Below are 17468 nucleotides of genomic sequence, written 5' to 3'. Positions count from 1 at the left end.
ACAAGAACCCCACCTTAACAGCCTCGAGCCACAGAGGAAAGCGACGAGATCTGTACAGACGGCCAAGTGCCCGCGCAGAGAGGCGGCAGAGTCCGGGCGCTGCCACCAGCAGCTGTGACGCAGGGGATGCCCCACCCCTCCAGGTCCCGGGCCCCACGTGTCACACGCAGACCAGTGCCCACCGGACAAGGCGAGTGTAGTAGGGCTGAGGGGGCAGCACCGGGCGTCGCCTGGCCCACCCACGCCGCCTCCCCAGAAGGCCACTCACCACCTGCTTGTTCTGCTGCAGCAGCGGGCAGGACAGGTCCAGCTGGGGGCTGGCGTAGACGGGCGTCAGGGTGAGCCTGGAGGGCGGCGCACACACGAACTTCACCACGGCGGGCTCCAGCGCCGGGAAGGGGTTCGTGAGGCTGGGCCTGTTCCCCACCGTGAGGGCGACGACCTGGCGGAGCAGAAGCAGCCGTCAGACACCCCACGTCTGAACCCCTGCTCCACTGGGAGCCCCCGGGGCTCAGGGAGCTCCTCTGCAGAACGGGGGTGGCGGTGACGCCCACATCCCAAGCGGGTTACAATGGTCCAGCGACACACGCCCAGGAGAGGCCTCCCTCAACATGCAAGAGACCTTCCGACAGGGGCCCCGGCGCCCTCTACTGACAGAACGGAACCACTGCCTGCTCCTGGGCCCGAGGAGGAGGTGGGTCGGGGGGACACCGTGCAGCTTCTCCCGGGACCCTAGGAAGACCCCAAGGCTGACTAGCAAACTGACAAGCTTGTGGGTTTTGAATGGGGAATCCATAGTGACTTGCAGACACCCACCACAACGAGGGGCAGGCGCTGGAGAGTGTGCCTGACGGACTGAGCCCCTTGGGGAGGGACCAGCTACGGGGTACGGAGGGCGGGGCCGGAGAGCAGGTGCCGGAGCCACAGCCCCGCCCTCCTTCCGGCTCTTAGAGAAGCTCAGTTGGAGGCTGCAAAGACGGAAATTAAAGGTGCAAGAAAAGACACGGAGATTTATGTTTGCTCTCAGAGCTGGGACCTCAGAAATCAAGCCCGGCCCGCGTTTTACGAGCCACACGGCTCACGGCCGGTCCTGAGGGAGCGGCCCCCGGCCCCTCAGTGACACTCACTTTCACAGGCCAGAGCAGTCCGGTCCAGAAGCCCCTCAGCCTTCCTGACCACGAGGCAGGACAGAGGGCAGTGTCCTCGCTGACCCCCAACACCCCAGGAAGCGACCCCAGAGCACCAGGGTAGGGGGCCCTCGGGGTGACCTTGTTGAGGGTCCAACCCCTACCGTCCGAGGGGGACACAGATGACTGAGCCAAGCCAGGGATAAGAAGCTTCTCTACGTTCATTTTTGACTAAGTTTATTCTTGTTGTGGTACTTATTATGATGTGTTTATTTTTCTTATTCTTCAATCTATTTTGTAAAAAAAAAAAAAACCAATGAAGCCAGTGGAAGTGGGCCTCTCACTGTGCATCTTTTCCACTCACACCAAGCCAGTCTCGGTGTGGCCGGCTTCATGAGGGTGCCTGGGGGCCGTGAGTGTGTGTGTGTGTGTGTGTGTGTGTGTGTGTGTGTTTTAACATCAACTGACATGCTTTGTACTAGTAAATAAACACAGAAAGGTGTTCTTCACTTCCCAAAAGAAATGGGCTCTCTCCTATCTTTCTTGATTCATGCTGGCCTCCTCACCCCTTGCTTTCTGTTTCCTGGCACCCTGGGAATGGAGGGTTACACCCCTACTATAATCAGACAAGTGTGCAGCCCTGAGCCTGGGACTGCCGGGCACAGGGGAACGGAGGGGCGAGCTGCTGCTCTATCCAGCCGATGCCGGCCCTGCAGGGACCACAGGTGCATTGTGCTCAGTCCACCCGGGCTAATTTTTTTGGTTTTCAGCATTAAAAAAAAAAATCAAGACACTTCATACACCTGAAGTTAATATAATATTATAAATCAACTATATTTCAATCTAAAAAAAAGATTTCACAGAAAAAAGTAGTGGGATTCTCGGCTCATCCTGAAACACCGAAAAGATCTGCCCACCCTGGGTCTGCAGTCTCACTCATCTATAATATTGATACCTGCCTGACCCTGGAGGCCTCCGACTTTGCGAGCCCGATCTCATCCCACCCGGACTTGACAGTGGGGAGTGCTGACACCCTGGAGCAAGAGGAGATCGCCCCCGGGTGTGGAAAGAGAGGCAGGACTGGCCAGCGTGTAGCGGGGTCCCAACTGCCGCACCCCGCTAGGCCCAGATGGTACTCACTCAACCACCCCACCACTCTGATCCTCAGTCTGCCTGTCTGTGAAATGGGTACAACAGCCACGGCTGTCTCTCAGGGTTGCCTCGAGGAGTTAGATAAAATAATGCTGCGAGGCACAAGCGGGGTACTCGGGGGACGTGACTTTCCATCCCTCGCTCTGGGCAAGGTGGGTCTGGGGGGTGGCCGCCCTCTCACCTGCTCTCCCAAGACCTGGCAGGTCACGAGGATCCAGTGTTGCTGGTGATTCCGGGCGGCAGGGGGCCCAAAGAGAGACAGACTGACGCTGTCCATGTCCTCAGAGGTGACGTTGCGGAAGAACTTGGAAGGTTCCAGGACCCAGGGTCTGGGACCCCCCTCGAAGAGCATCTCCTTTGAGGAGCCGAGGGTCACCAAGGCAACAGAGGAGGGGTCCACAGCCTGTGGGAGAAAAGAGGGGAAGGGTCAACGTCTCCCTGGGAGAGGCGAGCCTGCTAGGGCTGGGTGGGGGGCTCACTCTCTGGTCCTTGCTTTACTTGGTGCTCGATGTCCTGCCAGGAAATGATCTGTTTGGGCGTCTGTCTCCCCAACTGGCCTATAGGCTCATTAAAGGAAAGGCGTGTCTGTTTCCTTTCGTATCTGCAGCGTGATCTCAACCACATGAGAAATGAAAGACCGTACAGACAAACTGAAATATTTTTAAAAGAGTAAATTACAACTACACTGTGATACTATTTCTCTGCCATTTGATTAGCAAAGATCCAAAAGTCTAAGCACACACACTGCTGGTGAGTCTGTAGGGAAACACGCACTCTTTTATAAAATTAATTAACTTGTTTTTTGAGATATAATTGACATATAACATTATATTAGTTTCATTAGTACAACATAGTGTTTTGATATTGGTATATATTGCAAAATGATCACCACAATAAGTCTAATTAACATCTGTCACCACACAAAGTTACAATTTTTTTTTCTTGTGATGAGAACTTTTAAGATCTATTCTCTCAGTAATTTTCAAGAACAGTATTATTGAGAAACGTGTTCTATCCCGCTGGGGAGACAGGAAAATGGCACAACCCCAACAGAGGGAAATTTGGCAATATCTACTAAAATGACAGTCATATTTATCCCTTGTCCAAGCAACATTCCTTCTAGGAATGGACTCCGAAGATATGCCTTCATAAATATATAAAATATACGCACAGAGCTACGCATTACAGTATTATCTTTAAGAGCAAAAGCTTGGAAACAGCACAAAGACCCATCAGCAGGGGCCTAGTTAGGTAAACTGTGGTCTATCCATACGATGGAATGTCAAACAAAGATCTTCCCGTGTGGATGTGGAGAGATTTGCAGGTTATTTTCTTTATTTTCCAAGCAAAGAAGCAAGGTGCAGAACAGGATATCTAGCATACTACCTTTGAGTAAGAGAGGAACGGGCAGGGCATAAGAACATATAACCATTCTTGCTGACTTTTGCAAAAAGAGACACTGAAACTGTAAAATGGCAACTAATCAAAATAGTTTTTGACAAGAGGCAGGGAAGGGATGGAAGTGAGGCTTCTGGGTGTACTTTGAATACAGATTTAACTTGGGAACCACATAAACAACTTAGACAAAAAATAACGTTAAAAAAAGCAAACCCTAAAACTGAGAAGAAATGGAAACAAATGATTCTACCTGTGACAGGATGATCATCTCAATGCTGAGAAGACCAAACCTGCATCAATCCCCTCTTCTTGGACTAACTGACCTTAACCTCTTGTGATTCCCAATATCTTTTAGGCCAAGAGTTGCAAACACCTGTTAGCCCCAAGGTCCAACTCTGATTGGCTGGTAATGGCTATGGGAGTGGGGATCTGTGCTCCTGAGGCTGAATCAGTGCTTGGCAATAAAGGCAGCCAGGATTGATTAGCAATGTCTGCAGTGGGCACAGACAGGCACACACAGAAGCCGTGCCTGCATTAGACCAGAGTCCACAAAGGCAGAGTGACTTCTCGTTCAGAATCGCCAGTGTCCTAGGCACGTGGAGGTTACCAGGAACCCACATCAAGTAAGTCCTTGACAGCTTAATGCCCAGAACACACAGAATACTTGACTGTTACCTCCAGGCCCGCCTCCCCCAAGCCCTACTCACCTGGACCCCTTAAAGCCCTGTGAGTGTTCGTGCAGATCAGGGTACAGCGACCCGTCTCAGACCCTCTGCAGCGAAGACGCTGTGGGGATGTCATAAGCCTGGGCTGAGCCAAAGCCTCCCCCACCCAGCCAGTGCCAGCCTCCCCTGTTCCCTCCATTTTGGCCCACCGTGTTTGCCAGCCCGCTGCTGTGGTCATCTCTGCTGACCTGCTCATCAGACCCCTGATGCTCCGCTCAGCTCTTTCCATGCTCTCACCCCATGGGGGCTGCTTCCCCCAACTGCCAACAGCCTGAAGCCCTCGCAGGTACAGACTGATAACCTCTCAGCTGTCACCGCAGTCCTGGACCTGGAGCAGTGCCCCAGCCGGCTGCACCTCCGTATGGAGAGGGAATGTCACTGCGTGACAGCCTTAAGATGTCACATACCCTTGAGGATGGAGGCGGGTCGGGGCAAGGTGATGATCTGCCGAGGCCTGTGGGGCTCAGGTCTCCTTGGTTGGGTGCTAAACCCTTAGTAAAGAAAGGGCATCACTTGTCAGTGAGAATTCTGTCCTTTTGACTTTTTTTTTTGCAATATGAATAATCTTCTGAATTTGCTGTCAGTCAGCTCTCCAGACATCCCTCCTTGAACACGTGTGCACAGGTGTGTACACACACACAATTCCAAGGAGCCCCCCACAGACTCTACCTTGCTACATGCCCACCAAAGAAACCATCAACAGGGCCCTTTTCCTGCACGTGATGAGGGCCTTTGGCCCTTCCCCCCTAGACCACCCCTCCCTCCTCAAGACAGCTGCCCGGCCTGCTTCCGTGCTTCACTCAGGCCTCTGCGCAAACCTCCTCCTCAGGGAGGCCTTCTTGGATCCCCTGTCCAAGGCAGGACCTCCTGTCACCTGTTACCTCCCTTCCCAGCTGGACCGCCCTTCTCACCACCTGCCATCACTTCCTGTGTGTTCTTAAGTGCATTTGCTTCTCTGTCCCCACAGCTAGAATGAAGCTGTCACTCAGCTGTGTGACCTTAAGCAGGTTAATGTCTATAAAGCTCAGTCTCCCTTCCTATAAAATGGGTACAACGAGAACCCTGCCTCATGGGTTATCGCAGATTCAAGGGGGCATGAATGGGAGCCCTGAACACACGTGTAGCATATGCTCAGTAAATGGCCCCCACTACTGTCAACTGTCACCCCCATTTTGCAGATGGAAAGAGTGAAGCCCAGCAAGTGGAAGCAACTCGTCCAAGTTCACCCAGCTGGTGGGCCCGAGTCTGTTCCGACTCCAGATGCCCTGCTCTCATCCGCCTCATCACCACAACCAGAACAGCTCTGCTGTGGACAAAGCAGGTCACTGTAAACCTTGCAGCAGGATTTTTTCCTGACCAGCCCAATAGGAAAGAATGTGCAAAATTACCACATGTCCTATAATTAAAGCTGGAGAATGATCAATTATCACCTTGCTGTGTAATTCTCTTCCCATCCAGGCATAAAAGTGTCACCGAACCCTGTGCCAGGGAGATAGTTAATAATCAGCATGGCTAATGAAGGACACTGGTAAATCGTACCGGGGGTGTCAACACGCAGATACCAGAACAGGCCAAGCAGGAGAGGAGGGGCCCCGCATCGCAGTCGAGACCTTCTCTCTCAGGGACTCAATTTCCTGGTTTGCAAAACAGGAGGGCGTCTGGTCATCAAGAGGCCCTTAGCACCAGCAGTCTGCGTTTCCAGGAGATGGACTTACCTGCCTCAGTCCAGGATCCAGAGAAAAGGAGAGGGGAGAGGAGGGGAGGGGCAGTTGGAGGTGACAGTCTCCCCCGCCGCCCCAGCACCTGGCTGACCCATGAGGCTCCAGGGCGCACAGCCCACGCTGACATCACCGGGATGAAGGAGCCAGGCGGGGACCCCAGAACCCGGCACTCCAGGCCCCCAAAGGGTAACCCGCAGGGGGGGTGACAGTGTACCCCAAACTGCTGCAGCCAACCGGGCTGAAGAGGAAGTGGGGTGTTGGCCGTGAAGGGAGGTAGGGAACCAGCAAGACAGCCCCCCTCTGTCTGCGGGCCAATTAGACAGAAGAGGTTATAGAGGTAAGTCGGGCCAGGGGGTGGGGTGAGGGGCTGGGGAGTGGCACCTGGAAGATCTGGGGAGGGTCTTTCTTCTGCCAGTGGGGGGGTCTCCTTACAATGTGCTTCCAAGACACGGCCACTCACCCTCCCTGCCAGCAGCAGGGGTCTCATGGGTGTGACTGTCCTTCCCTGACCTCACCCGCTGCCCACGGCTGCATGAGAACATCCAGCTCCTAACGCATCTAAACCCTCGCTCGACCTGACCCAGGGAGCCCCACAGTCTCATGCCCCACCCCGAGATACACACACTCCTTCCGGTGCCCCACCAGCCGAGCTTCCTGCCTTCACACTCTCCTTCTGCTTCTGCGTTCATAGGTGACCTGTGCCCAGGGGACTCTTCGTTACCTCTACTACGCTCACTGTGTTTGTCTGCACGTCTGCATTCCTCACAGATGGGCCGCCTCCCAGGGCACAGAGGGTGAGCTATTCCCCTAGATCTGTCTCCCCACCCTGAGCCTTGTACTAACAAAGCACCAGGGACTGCCTGCAGAGTGAACTGGCAAGCACAGGCTGGAAAAGAACTCTTAGCTGCCTTTCCAGTTTCCACACTCCTCTCTTCCTCAGAGAAGGAACTTCCATTTTATTAGGGTGGTAAATTGCCCAGCTGAAAGGATTCCCCAGTCTCTTACAGCTAGCTGTGGCCGGCAGATTAAGTTCCGGCCAATGAGGTGCAGGTGGAAGCTGCTCTTTTAAACTTCTGACAAGGTTACTACAGGAAACTAACTCGGCTGAGAGATGAGCTCTTTCCTCTTCTGGCTATATGGAATGCAGATGTGATAGCTGCAGCTCCAGCAGCCACTTTAGAGCATGAGGCAACTTTGAGGATGAAATCCACATATTAGGATGATGAAGTAGAAAGACAGAAACCTGGGTCCCTGATGACTACAGAGCTGCCACACTAGACCTGTGTGAAACCTCTCATGTGAAAGAGGAATAAACTCTGTATTCATTAAGCCACTGTTATTTTGGGTTTTGTTACTTGCAAATACACCTAATCTTAATAGATATCAAGGCACAAGACAGATGAGAGAAGAGACACATATCCTGTTCTTTTCCTTATAATTTCTCCAGTCAGGAAGCCACCTTTACTGGGGACATGTCCACCTTATCTTCATCCTTACACCCCAGCTTGGGACAGTGAGCTCGGGGGTTGGCCCCTGATGCTCCACCAAACACCCAGATAATCAGACCATGTGGTCATCTGGACAAGCACCCAGGAGGGGTCCTGAAGAACCTCCTACCCAGGCTCCGTCACACGGCTGGCTGTGGCAGGGCCTCCCCAGGATGACCGCTGCCATCTTAGGGATTTTAGTTTTCTCTCAGCCCTGCTCCCTGAGCCCTCTCACCTCCAGGGTCCTGATCAGTGAGAGGATCTTGACCTTTCAATTTTATGCTGCCATCTTTCCTTCCTCTACCCTCTCTATCACCCTTTCAACCCTTTACTTTTTCCATGGCATGCATATACAAAATACATTACTTATTAGTTTATTTACTGTCTGTCTCTACCTCTGTCTCTGCTACAATGTCAGTTCATGAGGAAAAGGATTTCTGTGTGGTTTTTTGCACTGTTGTATCCCTAAGGTTTAGAGCAGGGACCGGCACCTATGAGTAGGTATTCATATATATTTTGGTTTGGGGGATCAGGAGACCTTGGATTCAGCCCTAGCTAGGTAACCCTGGACACATTTCCCCACTCATTCCTTCTAAATGAAACAACTCTTCTCAAAAAATTAAAAACAGAACTACCACATGACCCAACAATTCCCATAAATACTTATGGGCATTCATCCAAAGGAAAGAAAAACACTTACTTTAAAGGAAATCTGTACCCCATGTTCATAGCAACGTGATTTACAATAGCCAAGATATGGAAACAACTTAAATGCCCATCAATGGATGAATGAATAAAGAATATGTGACAGGGCTTCCCTGGTGGCGCAGTGGTTGAGAATCTGCCTGCCAATGCAGGGGACACGGGTTCGAGCCCTGGTCTGGGAAGATCCCACATGCCGCGGAGCAACTGGGCCCGTGAGCCACAACTACTGAGCCTGAGCGTCTGGAGCCTCTGCTCCGCAACAAGAGAGGCCGCGATAGTGAGAGGCCCGCGCACCGCGATGAAGAGTGGCCCCCACTAGCCACAACTGGAGAAAGCCCTCACAGAAATGAAGACCCAACACAGCCAAAAATAAAAATAATAAATAAATAATAAATTAAAAATTAAAAAAAAAAAGAATATGTGACATATATATATATATGTAGATATACAGATATAGATATAATGAAATATTATTCACCCATAAAAAGAAGGAAATTCTGCCATTTGCAACAACATGGATGGACCCTGAGGGTCTCACACTAAGTGAAATAAACCAAGACAGAGAAAGACAAATACCTTATGATCTCACTTATAAATGCAATCTAGAAACAAAAAAACAAAAACCACAAGCTCATAGGAACAGAGAACAGACTGGTGGTTGCCAGAGGCAGGAATTGGGGGCAAAACGGGTGAAAGTGGTCAAAAAGTACAAACTTCCAATTACAAAATAAGTAAGTCCTGGGGATGTGAGGTACAGCATGGCGACTATAGCTAGTAACACTGTGCTGCGTATTTGAAAGCTGCTAAGAGGGTAGATCTTAAAAGTTCTCATCACACACACAAAAAATTTGTAACAATGTGTGGTGATGGCTGTTAACTAGACTTATTGTGCTGATCATTTCACAATAGATACAAATATTGAATCACTACGTTGTACTAAGGAAACTAACACAATGTTATATGTCAATTATATCTCAATAAAAAATCCAAAACAACCCTTGGTTGTCCTCTGCTCTGTATCAGGCAGTATGCCCAGGGCTAGGGGTGCAGCGATGAAGAATTCTTATGTCACTGAGCTTGCTTTTAATGGCTGACGGGGAGAAGAAAATGCATCCCAAAGCAAGGGGACCAGAGCCATCCTAGAGGCTGGGACTGGTGCCCGGGAAATGCAAGTGCTGACTGGCCCAGCCTGGGAGGCCCGCCCCACAGGAGGGGAAGACCCACGCTCCCCGGGCCTCCCGAGTGAGGCTGCCTGGCCTCGCCCTGGAGGAAGGGCCAGGTCTCCCTTGTTCACACAGTAACAGCTAACCCTTATTGAGCGCTCAATACCTCCTAGGGACGGTTCTCAGCCCACTTGGTTCGTTAGCTCAGCTCATCCTCACCACAACCCTGGGAGGCAGGTGCTGTATTAGCCCCGTTTCCAGGCAGGGAAACTGAGGCCCAGGGAAATTACATCAGCCAAAGTCACAGAGTTGGTGTTGGACCTGGATTAAACTCGGGAGTTGGTGTCAAACAAAGGCAGCATGGTCTGAGTAGGAACACGCTAAATGCCTTCTGCACGGATACGCACGGGGGACCCAGGCGCTGATGGTTACCTGGCATCACGTGAGTGGCACGTCCAGACCTGACCCAGGGCCCCGAGGCCCCAGAATCTGCACCACGTGCCAGGGCCATTGTCCCCACCCCAGGGTTCTGTGGAGACCCTGCAGGGTGACTCTGTACTGGACCAGGAGCCCCTCTGTTCCGATCCCTGTGGGAATCATTTCATCCACAGAGATGTCGGCACTCACTGTCTGCCATCAGGGAGGCCCTGCTCTTGCTACATACTCCTGACTTCAGCTTGACAATCACCTCTGTAGCTGTCCCCAAAGCTATTCTGAACAATCAATGTTTTAACACACATTCACCAGAACAGATGGATAATTCCCATCAGGGAAGGAGGGGAGGGCAGGGCCTGGGGCTCACCTTGAGGGGCAGGTAGGCGGCAATGGTGATGCGGGCGCTCAGGTGGATGTGGCCGTGCTTGTAGCTCACTAGGAGCGCGGTATAGCCCTGGGCCTCTGCCCTCACCGTGACACCGCTGCAGTGCTCAGGCCCCGGCCGCAGCCTCCCTGCAAGAAGAGAACCACGAGGTCACTGAGACCTTGCCTCTGCCGGGAAAGACAGGACAGGCTGACCGCCCTCTTCCACTCTGGGCTTGAAACGAATCTTTTTAACTTACCATTTTAAAGTATAATTCCCATACCAAAAAGCACATGACACATTGTAAGCACACAACTCACAATCTTCCCCCCACAAGCTGAACACGCCCTGTTTCCAGGACCAGGATCAAGAAACAGTATGATCTGCACACTACCCCTGGAATCTCCTGGGGACCCTTCTGGTCAGGAGCCCCTCCCCAGAGGAAAACCACTGTTCACTGACTTCTAAGAGCACAGCTGAATTCTGCTGGCTCTGGAATCCATACGAAGGGAACCGCCCTGGTACCTGCCCTCTTCAACTCAACACTGGCGCTGAGATTCCACCTTATGTTTCGCACGCTGTAGATCTTCCATTCACATTTGTGCGTTATGCTGCTGTGTGAATGGACAGCGGTTTCTCCACGCTGCAGGGACCACGCAGGGCTGCGGTGCGTCACGCTGCTGTGCGCGTGTGTGCGTGTTTCTTTGGGGACGTATTCACCTCTTCGGAGGGGTGCACCCCGAGGAGTGGGAGCGCAGATAATGGGTGTGTGAGCTCAGCTTTCCTCATTATCGTCAATTATCTTTCCCCAAATGGCTGATGGACTTATGCTGCCTCTAGTGGCTGTGAAACATCCCTGCCAATCCTTGGTAAATATTTTCCGTCTTTTATTAATTAAAAAAAATTCTGGTAAAATACACATTAACATAAACTTTTACCATGGTAACAATGTTTCCAGTTCAGTGGCATTAGGTACATTCACACTATTGTGAACCAGCACCACCACCCATCTCTAGACCACTCTTCATCTTGCAAAACTGAAACTCTGAACCCATTAAATATAACTTCCCAACCCTCACCCCCTCCAGCTCCTGGCAACCACCATTCTACTGCCTGTCTATATGAATTAATGCTGCTATAAACATGGACATACAAATATTTCATCAAGATTCTGCTTGTAATTATTTTGGGTATATGCCCAGAAATGGGATTGCTGGATCATATGGTGGTTTACTGTTTTTTTTCTTTATTTTTTTGGCTGCATCAGGTCTTAGTTTTCGCACACGGGATCTTTGCTGAGGCGTGCAGGATTTTTCATTGCGGCATGCAAGCTTCTCTCTAGTTGTGGCGTGTGGGCTTCTCTCTCTAGTTGTGGCACGTGGGTTTTCTCTCTCTAGTTGTGGCACCGGGCTCCAGGGCACATGGGCTCTGTAGTTTGTGGCATGCGGGCTCTTTCATTGAGGCCCGCGAGCTCAGTAGTTGCAGCACGTGGGCTTAGTTGCCCCAGGGCATGTGGGATCTTAGTTCCCCGACCAGGGATCGAACTTGCATCACCTGCGTTGGAAGGCGGACCACCAGGGAAGTCCCCCATGTTTAACTTTTTCATGACCCTCCATACTGTTTTCCACAGTGGCTGCACCATAATACATTCCCACCAACAGAGCACAAGGGTTTTAATATCTCCACATCCTCACCAACACTTGTTTTTTTTCTTTCTTTTTGGTAGGAGCCATCCTAAAGGGGTTTAGGTGGTATCTCACTGTGGTCTTAATTTGAATTTATATCATGATTAGAGATGCTGAATTTATATCATGATTAGAGATGATCTCTTCATATACTGGTTGGCCATTTGTATATCATCTTTAGAGCAATGTCTATTCAAGTCCTTCATCCATTTTTTTCATTAGGTTATTTGTTTTATTATTGTCAACTTGTAGGAGTTCTTTATATATTCTATAAATTTATTTATTTATTTATTTATTTTTGGCTGCGTTGGGTCTTTGCTGCTGCGCACAGGCTTTCTCTAGTTGCGGCAAGTGGGGGCTACTCTTCGTTGTGGTGTGCGGGCTTCTCCTTGTGGTGGCTTCTCTTGTTGCAAAGCACTGGCTCTAGACGCCTGGGCTTCAGTAGTTGTGGCACACGGGCTCAGTAGTTGTGGCACACGGGCTTAGTTGCTCCGCGATATGTGGGATCTTCCCGGACCAGGGATCAAACCCATGTCCCCTGCATTGGCAGGCGGATTGTTAACCACTGCACCACCAGGGAAGTCCCATAAATTCTAGATATGAACCCCATATCAGACATATGATTTGCAAATATTTTCTCCCTTCCATAGGTTGCCTTTTATTTTTAAGACTTTTTTAGTGCAGTTTTAGGTTCACAGAAAAATTAAGAGAAAGGCACAGAGATGTCCTATGTACTCCCTACCCTCATATATACATAGCCTCCCCCATTATCAACATCCTCTCCCAAAGTGGTACACTTGTTACAACTGATGCTCCTACACTGACACACCACAATCACTGCAAGTCCACAGTTCATATTAGGGCTCCCTCTTGGTGTTGTGCACACTATGGGTTTTCACAAATGTGTAAGGACATATATCCATCATTACAGTATCACACAGAGTATTTTCTGGGCTCTCTATTCTATTCCATCGGTCTGTAAGTCTGTGCAAATGCCACTCTGTTTTGATTACTGTAACTTGTATTAAGTCCTGAAAATGGGAATAAGAATGAGATCTCCAAGTTTGTTCTTTTTTCAGCATTGTTTTTGCTATTGCGGATCCTTTGAGATTCTGTATGAATGCTATTTTTCTGAATTCATTTTACACCTAAGAGTTTTTTTGGTGGAATCTTTAGGGTTTTCACATATAAGATCATGTTATTTGCAAACAGATAAGTTTACATCTTCCTTTCCAATTTTGGGTCTTTCATTTCCTTTTCTTGCTTAATAGCTCTGGCTAGGACGTCCAGTATTATGTTGAAGTGGTGATAGCAGGCAACCTTGTCTTGTTCCTGATCTTAGGGTAAAAGCTTTCAGCCATTCACCATGGAGCATGATGTTAGCTGTGGGTTTTTCTTATATGGCTTTTACTACGTTCATGTAGTTTCCTTCTCTTCCCAGTTTGTAGGTTGATTTTACCATAAAAATGCTTTGAGATTTGTCAACTGATTTTTCTGCATCAATTGAGATAATCATGCGGTTTTCTTCCTACATTCTGTTAATGTGGTGTATCACATCAGTTTTAGACTATTGAAACAATGCATTCCAGGAATAAATCCCACCTGGTCATGGTGTTTAATCCTTTTAATATGTTGCTGAATGCAGTTTGCTAGTATTTTGTTGAGGATTTGTCCATCCATGTGCATAAGGGATATTGGTCTGTACTTTTCTTGTAGTATCTTTGTCTGGCTTTGGTATCAGGATAATGCTAGCTTCACAGAATGAGTTAGGATGTGTTCCCTCTAATGTTTTAGAAGAAGGATAAGTGTTAGTTCTTTAATTCACCTGTGAAGCCATCAGGTCCAAGGATTTTCTTTGTCAGGAAGCTTTTGATTACTGATTCAGTCACCTTGCTAGTAATGAGTCTATCCAGATTTTCTATTTCTTTGTGACTCGGTCTAGGCAGGTCTTGTATTTCTAGGAATTTGTCGTGTTATCCAGGTTATCCAATTCGTTAGGGTACAGTTGTTCATAATCCTTTTTATTTCTCCACAGTCAGCGATAATGTCTCCACGTTCACTTCTATTTTAATAGTTTGTCTCCTCTTTTTTTCTTAGTCAGTCTAGCTAACAGTCTGCCAACCTTGCTAATCTTTCCAAAGCACCAACTTTGGGTTCTGTTGATTTTCTCTATTGCTTTCCTATTCTCTGTTTTACCTCTGCTCTAATCTTTATTGTCAGCTTCCTTCTGCTAGCTTTGGGTTTAATTTGTTCTTCTTTTTTTAGTTTTCTAAGTTGCACAAAGTGAGGTTATTGATTTGAGATCTTGTTTTTCAGTGTAAGCATTTATAGCTATAAATTATCCTCTTAGCACTGTTTTGCTGTGTCCCTAAGTTTGGTACGTCCTGTTTCGTTTTCCTTCATCTCCAAGTAATTTCTAATTCCCCTTGTGATTTCTTTGACAAAATTGTTCTTTATGAGTATGTTATGTAATTTCCACAAATTTGTGAATTTTCCACTTTTCCTCTGTTACTGATTTCTAACGTCCTCCTGTTGTGGTTGGAGAAGATACCTTGTATGATATCTATCTTTTAAAATCTACTAAGACATAAATTGTACTCTAACACGTGGTCTGTCCTGGAGAAGGCCCCACGTGCACTTGTGTGTTGTGTTGGTGGGTAGGGTCGCATGTGTCTTAGATCTGGTTGGTTCATTGTGTTGTTCAAGTCCTCTACTTCCTCGCTCATCTTCTGTCTGGTTGTTCTATCCATCCCTGAGTGTGGGGTATTGAAGGCTCCAACTCTTATGTAGAACCGACTATTTCTCCCTCAGTTATGCCAATTTTCACTTCATATATCTTGATGATCTGTCATTAGGGGCGAAAATGTTTACAGTTTTATCTTCTAGCTGTACTGAATATACAGTGTTTTCTTTGTCTCTTGTAACAGTTTCTGATTTAAAGTCTATTTGTCTGATGTTAGTATGACCACAATGCTCTCTTATGGTTACTGTTTGCATGGCATGGATTGTCTTTTTCAATCCTTTCATGTTCAACTTTTTTGTGTCTTTTTTTAAACTTATTTTTTATTTTTGGCTGCATTGGGTCTTCGTTGCTGTGTGCAGGCTTTCTCTAGTTGTGGCGAGCGGGGCTACTCTTCGTTGTGGTGCGTGGGCTTCTCATTGTGGTGGCTTCTCTCGTTGAGGAGCACAGGCTCTAGGCGCGTGGGCTTCAGTAGTTGTGGCTCGCGGGCTGTAGAGCGCAGGCTCAGTAGTTGTGGCGCGTGGGCTTAGTTGCTCCGCGGCATGTGGGATCTTCCCGGAGCAGGGCTGGAACCCATGTCCCCTGCATTGGCAGGCAGATTCTTAACCACTGCGCCAGCAGGGAAGTCCCAACTTTCTTGTCTTTGGAACTAAAATGAGTCTCTTATAGATAGCATGGCGGGATCATACATTTTAATCCATTCTGCCAATCTGCCTTTTGTTTGGAGAATTTCATCCATTTACAGTTAAAATAATTACTAAAGACATTTCTTTTATTTTGCTGTTTGTTTTCTATATGCCTTTTGGCTCTTTTGTCCCTCATTTCCTGCATGGCCATCTTCTTTTGCTCTTAGCTGATTTTTTGTAGTGAATCATTTTACTGCCCTTCTCATTTCCTATTGTGTGTATTCTATGGCTATTTTCTTTCTGGTTACCATAGGATTACATTTAACATCCTAAAGTTATAATGTGTAATGCCAATTTACACCAGTTTAACTTCAATAACATATAAAAACTCTGCTCCTGTACAGCTCTGACCCCACCCCCTTTCAGTTACTGATGTCACAGAATTACACCTTTATGCATCGTGTGTCCAAAAACAGACTAACTGGGTTTTTAAAAAATACATTAGTCTTGGGGCTTCCCTGGTGGCACAGTGGTTGAGAATCTGCCTGCCAATGCAGGGGACACGGGTTCGAGCCCTGGTCTGGGAAGATCCCACATGCCACGGAGCAACTAGGCCCGTGAGCCACAACTACTGAGCCTGCGCATCTGGAGCTTGTGCTCCGCAACAAGAGAGGCCGCGACAGTGAGAGGCCCGTGCACCGCGATGAAGAGTGGTCCCCGCTTGCCGCAACTAGAGAAAGCCCTTGCACAGAAACGAAGACCCAACACAGCAAAAATAAATAAATAAATAAAGGCATGATCAATTCTCAAATAAATATTAAAAACAAAACAAAACAGTAGTCTCTTAAATCAAGTATGAAACAAACAGTGGAGCTACCAACTGAAGTTACAATAGCACCAGCTTTTCTAATCATCTGTGTATTTACTTAATTTCTTCACGGGGCTTTGTCCTTCATTTCAACCTGAAGGATGCCCCTCGTTGCAGCCAGGTCTGGTGGTAGAGGTCGCTCAGCTTTGGTTGATCTGGGAAAGTCTAAATTTCTCCCTCAGTTCTGAAGGACAGTTTTGCCAGATATAGGATTCTTGGTTGACTGCTTTTTTCCTTCAACACTTTGAATACATCAAGCCCACACCGTCTGGCCTCCAAGGTTTCTGATGAGAAATCTCCTGATCTTACTGGAGAAAATCAGATGAAAACTAACTTCCTCTCAGCTCTATAGATGTTAACAATGTACCTTCATACCCAGGCCAGGTCTCTACTCGTCTTCCATGCAGTTTCTTCATATGCATTACTTCCTGGAGCCGATAGTTCTTAGAATTGATAGTGAATGAATTCCCATTTAAATGCTATTCTAATTGTTTCCTCTGTGTGGGTTAGTTGGATTGTGAGCTTCACAAGGGGAAGTTCTGGAATCACCCCTCAACATCCCAGGTTTTCAAATACTATGTATTCGACATAATAACAAAAATAATAAAGATACTTATCTTACCGTGTCTTATGCAACAGAACATTTTCCTATAGTGTCGTGATGTCAGTTGAGTTGTAGTATTATTTTGAGACCAGAGTTTAAGGAAAAGGAATTCAACATTTCAAGCGTTGATATTATAAGGTCTTTAAAAGCCAAAATTATTACACATTTTCAAACTAGAAATGAAAAGGCACTGAATTATCCTACAGTTTTAATTTCTAATAAAGTATATATCAATCTCCAATAACCCACATAAACAAAAAGCTCTTTACATCCTTTTATTTTAAGAGTAAAGGGGTCTTGAGACCAATCAGTGAGAAAACCACTGTAGTTTATCCCCATCTGTGACTGGTCCGTTTCTTGCTCTGATCTCATAAGGTGCCACTGTGATGTATTCACAGAAAACCTATAGAAGTCCCTGCTGGGCCCAGGTTTTGGGTCTTTATAGCCCAGGAAGCTGCCTTTGGTGACCTGATGGCCTTGGACCCACAGTTGGCTTGTTTCCTTTTTACCCCCATTTTGTTTATTCTTTTTTCTCTACTCTTTTATTTTTCTTTATTTTCTTTGTTCTTTTTCTCATTTTATCTGAATTTTTTTTTTGTATTTTTAGTGCAGCTGGTATCGTTAGAATAGTTGGTATAGTTAGTGTAGTTGGTATTTATTAGCACAGT

General features: G+C 47.8%; 1 protein-coding gene across 3 annotated transcripts in view; it reads right to left on the bottom strand.

Annotated features, from left to right (window-relative positions):
* Positions 1 to 17468, bottom strand: part of NUP210 (nucleoporin 210) — a 106348-nt gene that overhangs the window by 42075 nt on the left and 46805 nt on the right. For all 3 annotated transcript variants that reach the window (XM_059940470.1, XM_059940471.1, XM_059940472.1), the window contains exons 14-16: positions 10281 to 10426; positions 2461 to 2682; positions 269 to 442 (exon numbers count right to left, since the gene is read on the bottom strand). In XM_059940470.1, the coding sequence (XP_059796453.1) occupies positions 269 to 442; positions 2461 to 2682; positions 10281 to 10426 (542 nt within the window). The remainder of the gene's footprint in view (positions 1 to 268; positions 443 to 2460; positions 2683 to 10280; positions 10427 to 17468) is intronic.

This window comes from Balaenoptera ricei, chromosome 11 (assembly GCF_028023285.1).
Source record: "Balaenoptera ricei isolate mBalRic1 chromosome 11, mBalRic1.hap2, whole genome shotgun sequence".
NCBI classification, from domain to species: Eukaryota; Metazoa; Chordata; class Mammalia; order Artiodactyla; family Balaenopteridae; genus Balaenoptera; species Balaenoptera ricei.
This window is presented reverse-complemented; position numbering and strand designations above follow the sequence as displayed.